The sequence below is a fragment of the Bison bison genome, unplaced genomic scaffold (genome assembly GCF_000754665.1).
Source record: "Bison bison bison isolate TAMUID 2011002044 unplaced genomic scaffold, Bison_UMD1.0 scf7180017864259, whole genome shotgun sequence".
Taxonomy (NCBI): domain Eukaryota; kingdom Metazoa; phylum Chordata; class Mammalia; order Artiodactyla; family Bovidae; genus Bison; species Bison bison.
Window position 1 is genome coordinate 1,566,588 of NW_011494831.1, and position 8,421 is coordinate 1,575,008.

The 8,421-nt window shown below is 39.4% G+C and overlaps 1 protein-coding gene across 1 annotated transcript in view; it reads left to right on the forward strand.

Moving 5' to 3' along the window:
* The first annotated feature begins 2,802 nt into the window (after nt 1-2,802).
* The window catches only part of LOC104994460 (chromosome unknown open reading frame, human C15orf54), a 67,491-nt gene continuing 61,872 nt past the window's right edge, over nt 2,803-8,421 (forward strand). The window contains 1 exon segment of the mRNA XM_010848046.1: nt 2,803-2,951. Coding sequence (XP_010846348.1) covers nt 2,803-2,951 — 149 coding nt within the window.

Sequence of the window (8,421 nt, forward strand, 5' to 3'; positions counted from 1 at the left end):
CTTTGGCATAGTCAATAAAGCAGAAATAGATGTTTTTCTGGAACTCTCTTGCTTTTTCCATGATCCAGCAGATGTTGGCAATTTGAACTCTGGTTCCTCTGCCTTTTCTAAAACCAGCTTGAAAATCAGGAAGTTCGCGGTATAGGTTAGTACAATTATTACCATTTTCCCCAAAAAGGAAAGTAAGACTGCAGTATCAATAATGCTATTGCTAACTGGACCAGTTTCCAAATAGATTCCAACCTGTGTTACTGAACAGCAGTAGTTGAAAAAGATAAGCAAGGTATCCCACTACCCTCTGAGCAACAATATTTACTGTTTTTATCCTGTCTTACAATAAAGCTGTGAGATACCTGCAGTGTGAACCATGGTGAGTACATATTGATTGATGAGAGCCTGAATTTTTAGACTCTGGATCTAAAACTGAAAAATCCTCTACCTAGAACAACCTCCATTACTCTGATCCTTTTTCCTCTCTTGGTGTGAGCTCAGATATTACCCCCTCTAGGAAGCTTTATCATGCTTACCACAACAACAAGCCCTTCTTATGTTCTCCTGCCCTCTGAGCTTCCCTATAGAAACACTTAATGAGACATATTAACCTACTGATGTGCCTGCTATTCACACTCAAATCTGAGCACCATGAGGAAAAGGTCCACTGTCCCAAATTCATCACTACCACTGCAGTGCTGAAACAGCTGCTGTGGAGTAGGTACTGAATATATTTTGAGGTCAGAAAGTATTATTATACCAGAAATGAAAGAGTATGGAAAGATTAAGATGGAAGCTACGAGTTGAGATTCCATGAGATGATGAACCCTTAAGTGAGGCTGTTAAAAGTTGAAGTAGAGGAGAATGTATGTCATAGAAACCAGAGATAGAGAAATTTCAAGATCAAGCACCATGAATATAAATGTCAAAGTCACTGAGAGTCGTGGTTATAGGATTTCTCCTATAAATACAGCAGCTCAGTCATATATAAGGGTCTGATGACCTATTGAGCCTTTTTAGAAAATCCTTGCGAGAAAATTCCCCAAACTACCCAGTCCTGTATTCAACAATGATATTCTTTTTTAACGGAAGTTCAAAGACCAGAATGGCCCTCTTAGAGACAGAGATACAAGCCTAAAACAAGATTTCTCTGGACTAAATGTCAAAGTTTCATGTAATAGACCTTGGCCTACCATTCATAGAAGATATACTCCTAAATCTGGAATTCTGCAGTTCAGTTGAGGGTGAAGGACAATTCAGATCAGCTTCTCAATAGATGCTAATCACGAGTTGTAGCGGTATTATTCCACTCCTCACACCAACAACTCTGCTTCATTGTAAAAGGAAAGCTCGCTTCTATCCCTCCAATCCTGTTCCTCTAGCATCTCATATCTTTCTAGTCTTTCAGTTCCACCATCAGTTCAGTGACGCAGTCATGTCTGGCTCTTTGTGACCCCATGGACTGCAGACGCCAGGCTTACCTGTCCCTCACCATCAGCTTACTCAAACTCATATCCACTGAATCGGTCATGCCATCCAATCATCTCATCCTCTGTCATCCCCTTCTCCTCCTGCCTTCAATCTTTCCCAGCATCAGGGTCTTTTCCAGTGAGTCAGTTCTTCACATAGGGTGGCCAAAGTATTGGAGTTTCAGCTTCAGCATCAGTCCTTCCAGTGAACATTCAGGACTGATTTACTTTAGGATTGACTGGTTGGATCTCCTTACTTCAGTCAATTCCAATCATCATTCCACATACAAGGCAACACTGTAAACCACTGACCCTGTCTCTAGAATCATTTTAAATCAAAGAAGTAAGTTTTAGGGTATATTCCATTCAACCCCAAACAATGAAAACTAATGTAAACTAAAAATGCACATAACAGGATTTGAAATAATATATGAATAACTTCCTATTAAAGTAATTTGGTTCTTTGGCTCTTAAATATGATAAGAGAAGATAAAAAGCCAAATATGAGATAAAAACTAATAGAGAATTTAAAAACCCCATCAAATCCAAGAGAAAGCTTTGGCATATTTGGTATTAAAGATGATAATTCTTTTCAGAAATCTAATCCAAGGGTCACAAGCAGTCTAAGAGATTGTGCAATGTTCCAGGTTGCTAGATACTTCTGGTATAGGAGACCCAATTAGGAAAAAGGAAGGGTCACATGAAGAAGGAAAAGTGAGCATAACAACATTCTACACTGAGAACGGACTCTGGATAGATGCATTATGTAATGATGAAAGCTGTTCTAATAAGCAGTATAAAAGTGTACTTACATTCTTGTTGGTTATTCCTTTTCTTAGGAAAAATGACTATAGGGATAAAGTGATATATAAGGGTACATACATACTCAGTCACTCAGTCGTGTTAGACTCTTTGCAGTTCCATGGACTGTGACTCACCAGGATCCTCTGTCCATGGGATTTTTCAGGCAAGGATACTGGAGTGGGTTGCCATTTCCTACTCCAAGGGGTCTTCCTGACCCAGGGATTGACCCACATCTCCTGCACTGGTAGGAAGATTCTTTACCACTGAGCCACCTAGGAAGTCCCAAACTGATGTAGACCATTTTACAAAAGAACAAAGTTGTATATTCCGTTAATAGTTATGCCACAAACAGCAAATACATGTGGCTATTCATACTCATTGAGCAACCAGATCTATAAGCTATGGTGTTTAAGTCATGGTGGAATGAATTTTTACCTACCTGGTCCATACTGTGTAGGTAGCATAAAAATATACCACTCAAGCTATTTTTATGGACAGATGTTCTGAATGGGGCTAATCATGAAGGTGGTGTGCTGATATGACAATCAACACTGATAAACAGATTCCGTTTAAGATACAGTATGAAGACAAAATTAATTATGATTTGTCAAGAAGAACAAAGACTGTTCTCTTCCAGAATTCCTGTGTTCAATATGACAGTGGTTACAAAATTGTTCCTCATATGAGGTAATGTTTTCCTAAGGATATTTAACAATATTTAGCCATCAATTAATTGGCATTGCATCAAAAGAAACACCTGTGTTCCTGCTACTCTGGTGTGGTTTCTTAATCGCATTGACAGGAAGTTAGCAAAGCATGTGATGTAGAAACAAAATTAGCAAAGCTCTGCTGTATGTGACACTGTTTAGTGGGATCTATGATGAATCCCAATTTGCTTACATTTTTGATGAAACTAAAAGAGCAAAATAAATCCATTATCCTCAACGGGGAACAGGTAGAAGCTAGAATATATCACTTGAAGAGAGAAAAAACTTAACTCAAAAAAAAGGATATCATTCAATGAGAGAGTAAGAACAACTTTTAAGGTGAGTCAGTGTCTGAGACACAGCAAGAAAAGTTCTTTTGAGGAGAGTAATAATCCATATAATCATAGAGATTTCTGTGATTGAAGGAGGAAGGAATAAAGAACCATCTGGAAGCTGTTGCCTGTAATGGGAACAGAAATCCCAAAGCTTAGGCACATCAGAAGACATACCCGATTTCCTTCCTTTTTAATCTGTTATTTGTTTCTAACTCTCTTTACAGCAAGTTTGGTTCTTATCATCTTTGAGGTCCATAGCGCCTATCATAATTTATATATCCTAAGAATTAACCTGACATGTCAGTACTTTTAATGAATTCTACTATCAAGGTAATTCTTTATTCTGTGTATATAAATTTATTCGGATCCAAGTGTTGAAAGTCACATTCATCATTTACTCATTCATTTATAATGGGTACTTACTAAGCATTTGCCATATACTATAAGCCCTATGAGGAAATAAGTAGATGTTAAAGTCAAGATTTTCACTTTGTAAGAACTTATAAATGAAAATAGTTTCCCTATTAGTAGAGAAGTACTATTTCAGCATTGATAACCTAATTAACCAGAGAAGGCAATGGCACCCCACTCCAGTACTCTTGCCTCGAAAATCCCACGGACGGAGGAACCTAGAAGGCTGCAGTCCATGGGATCGCTGAGGGTCGGACATGACTGAGCAACTTCACTTTCATGCATTGGAGAAGGAAATGGCAACCCACTCCAGTGTTCTTGCCTGAAGAATCCCAGGGACGGGGGAGCCTGGTGGGCTGCCGTCTATGGGGTCGCACAGAGTCGGACACGACTGAAGCGACTTAGCAGCAGCAGCAGCAATCTAATTAAATCTCAATTCAATTTAATCAGTACTTAATTGGTTGCTTTCCATTAATAGGGTGTGAGGGAATGATTTTTGGAGGCTGGTGAAATGAGTTCTACCTACACAGCTTGGCAAGAAAACACAAAACAGTATTGATTACCCTCTGTTCTTAGCCGACATGCACCTATCTGAAAGGCCCCATACAATGGTCATGTTTTTGTATAAATGGACAACTGCCCTGTGAGGTATAATGTGGGGAAGAGAGATGAACAGAAGAAGGGAGAATGCATGGCCACAGATTGCCTGAAGTCACTATCCTATGGCCTGCTGTTTCATTGCTCTTGAAGATGCACCACTGAGAGAAAAGGCCAGCTATTTAAGGCGAAATAACACCACTTCTTAAATATGAAGATAACTTTGGGCTGCTCACAGATAACACCATTAACTAGATGAAACTATGCTTATAGTTCTCAAGGGAGAGGAACGCAGAAGATAGTGCGGACCCTTGACTAGAGATTTAAAGGGTTAAGTGGAGCAAGAAATGTGTACAGGCTTAGCTTATGAGCTGGATGTAAAGAATGCAGCTGACAAACACGTGATATCCTTGAGGCACCAGGACAACTTTATCCTGAGAGGTCAAATCAATCAGAACCTGTCTGTGAGCTGATCCCCCAGCCAGTGACTCAGCAGTCCTGACACTCCCTGTGAGGTCAGCTACCCTCTGGGGAAGAGGAGATCTCTTCAGGCACATCAGAATGACTCTGTCTCAAATAACTTTCACCTGCCTTTATAGCTGAGATTCCAGAGACCTGACGGTGAGTTTCTAGGAAAGAGGCTAGAAGCTGTTAGAATCTCAAGGGCGATCCAGCTAAGCCTCTCCTCAGACTCTGGAGTTTGATTCAGTATTACCTGAGCCTCAGTGCTTCCCCAGAGATCAATATTTAACCACTCAAGGAGTTTACTGCTGTTTTTCTGAGATGGGGACTTCATCTGCTTTGCTGTGCAGAATCTCTATTAGCTGACTGGGTTCTCTATGCTGTTCAGCTTTCCAAGTTTTGGGGCCTCAGGATGAGAAACTGGATTGTGTCTTTCTGTATCAAGATGGTGTCTTATGTATAATGTGTTGTTTGACATTCCTCTGAGAGCACTGACTTGCTTTGGAAATATCAAGTGACTATGCTTCAGTCTCTATCATTTGTTACTCATTACTGCCACTACAGGCTTTTCTGGGGGCTCAGATGGTGAAGAATAGCCTGCAATGTGGGAGACCCAGGTTCGACCCCTGGGCTGGGAAGATCCCCTGGAGGAGGGCATGGCAACCCACTCCAGAATTCTTGCCTGGAGAATTCCCATGGACAGAGAAGCCTGGTGGGCTACAGTCCATAGGGTCACAGAGAGTCAGAAACGACTAAGTAACTAAGCATAAGCACGGCCACTAGATTCGGAAGAAACTACTTAAACTTCATGTTCATTACCTGTCAAATAGGGGTCATAATATCTAACCAATTTATACAATTATTTTGAGAATTCAATGAGATGAACCATTTGAAAAGTGCTATTAGAAATAGTATCATTCTAGACAAATACTCATTCTTACCATTGTAACGCTTCTTCTGCGTGTACCTACTGTTTTTATTTAGCTCTACCACATTCTGCTTTGTATTGAAGCAACTTTCAAATTTCTCTTTTCCCTTTGAGGCAGCAAGTTAGCTAAAGGAACTTGCATCTTTATGTCCCCCCGAGGACCAGCCTAGAGTTTTGCATGGTCAATGAATACTGGGCAAAGATCCATCATATGGAAGGTGTACCCCTGTGGCACACAATTTGTAGCTCTGATGGTTGTTTTCATTGCTCAGATTTTTAAAAACACACTTCAGGGGAAAATATCTTACTTATTTCCTCTTCAAATAATAACTCCAGGTAGTATTCAGGAAACTCCCAGGCATAAAACTGCTTCTAGAATGTTATGAATGTCATTTTTAATAGCAATTTCCTATTAGGTGACGGAGACTGAGAGTACAAACTTCCAGTTACAAAATAAATGAGTCACAGGCATGAAATGTGCAGCATGGGAAATATAGTTCATAACTTAATATCTTTGCCTAGTGACAGATGACAACTAGATTTGTCATGATGACCCTTTTGAAATGTATAGAAATATCAAATCCCTGTGATATATATCAGGAACTAACATAGCATTATAAGTCCATTATACTTCAAAAACAAATGAATAAACAAGCTCATATAAAAAGAGATCATATTTGTGATTACCAGAGGTGAGAAGTAGAAAGAGGGGTAACTGGATAAAGGTGTTCAAAATATAATTTCCAATTACAAGATAAATAAGTACTAGGAATTCAGTGTACAACATGATGAATTTAACACTGCTGTATGTTATATACGGCAGTTACAGATCACAAGGAAAAAATGTTTTCTCTGTTCCTTTAACTTCTTATCTACATGACATAATGGGTGATCACTAAACATATTGCTTTCAATTATTTCAAGATGTATATGGGTCAAATCATTATTCTGCATTCCTTAAATGGTATAGTATTATAGGTCAATTATATTTCAATAAGATTGGGAAAAAATAGCAATTGCTATAGAGAAGAAGTCCTACGCCCACAAGAGCAGTCTTTATCCTATTTCCCCCACATCCCAAGTATCTGAGTTTTTTCCTTATTCACTTTTCCCAAAGGCCCAGGGATGATTGTTGTTTTCTACAGTTGCCACCTCCGTTAACCTATAGATATCTCTGAAGACTCTACACATGAACATCACCAGATGGTCAACACCGAAATCAGAATGATTATATTCTTTGCAGCCAAAGATGGAGAAGCTCTATACAGTCAGCAAAAACAAGACCAGGAGCTGACTGTGGCTCAGATCATGAACTCCTGATTACCAAATTCAGACCTAAATTGAAGGAAGTAGGGAAAACCACTAGACCATTCAGGTATGACCTAAATCAAATCCCTTATGATTATACAGTGGAAGTGAGAAATAGATTTAAGGGCCTAGATCTGATAGATAGAGTGCCTGATGAACTATGGAATGAGATTCGTGACGTTGTATAGGAGACAGGGATCAAGACCATCCCCATAGAAAAGAAAAGCAAAAAAGCAAAATGGCTGTCTGGGGAGGCCTTACAAATAGCTATGAAAAGAAGAGAAGCGAAAAGCAAAGGAGAAAAGGAAAGATATAAGCATCTTCGATGCACGATACTGGATGCTTGGGGCTGGTGCACTGGGATGACCCAGAGGGATGGTATGGGGAGGGAGGAGGGAGGAGGGTTCAGGATGGGGAACACATGTATACAAGTGGCGGATTCATTTCGATATTTGGCAAAACTAATACAATATTGTAAAGTTTAAAAATAAAATAAAATTAAAAAAATAAAGAATTAAAATCCCCCCCAAAAAAACACTTAAAAAAAAAAGAAAAAAAAAAAAAGATATAAGCATCTGAATGCAGCGTTCCAAAGAATAGCAAGAAGAGATAAGAAAGCCTTCCTCAATGATCAATGCAAAGAAATAGAGGAAAACAACAGAATGGGAAAGACTAGAGATCTCTTCAAGAAAATTAGAGATACCAAGGGAACATTTCATGCAAAGATGGGCTCGATAAAGGACAGAAATGGTATGGACCTAAAAGAAGCAGAAGATATTAAGAGGTAGCAAGAATACACAGAAGAACTGTACAAAAAAGATCTTTACAACCCAGATAATCATGATGGTGTGATCACTGACCTAGAGCCAGACATCCTGGAATGTGAAGTCAAGTGGGCCTTAGAAAGCATCACTACGAACAAAGCTAGTGGAGGTGATGGAATTCCAGTTGAGTTCTTTCAAATCCTGAAAGATGATGCTGTGTGCACTCAATATGCCAGCAAATTTGGAAAATTCAGCAGTGGCCACAGGACTGGAAAAGGTCAGTTTTCATTCCAATCCCAAAGAAAGGCAATGCCAAAGAATGCTCAAACTACTGCACAATTGCACTCATCTCACACGCTAGCAAAGTAATGCTCAAAATTCTCCAAGCTAGGCTTCAGCAATATGTGGACCATGAACTTCCAGATGTTCAAGCTGGTTTTAGAAAAGGCAGAGGAACCAGAGTTCAAATTGCCAACATCCACTGGATCATGGAAAAAGCAAGAGAGTTCCAGAAAAACATCTATTTCTGCTTTATTGATTATGCCAAAGCCTTTGTGTGGATCACAATAAACTGTGGAAAATTCTTAAAGAGATAGGAATACCAGACCACCTGACCTACCTCTTGAGAAATTTGTATGCAGGTCA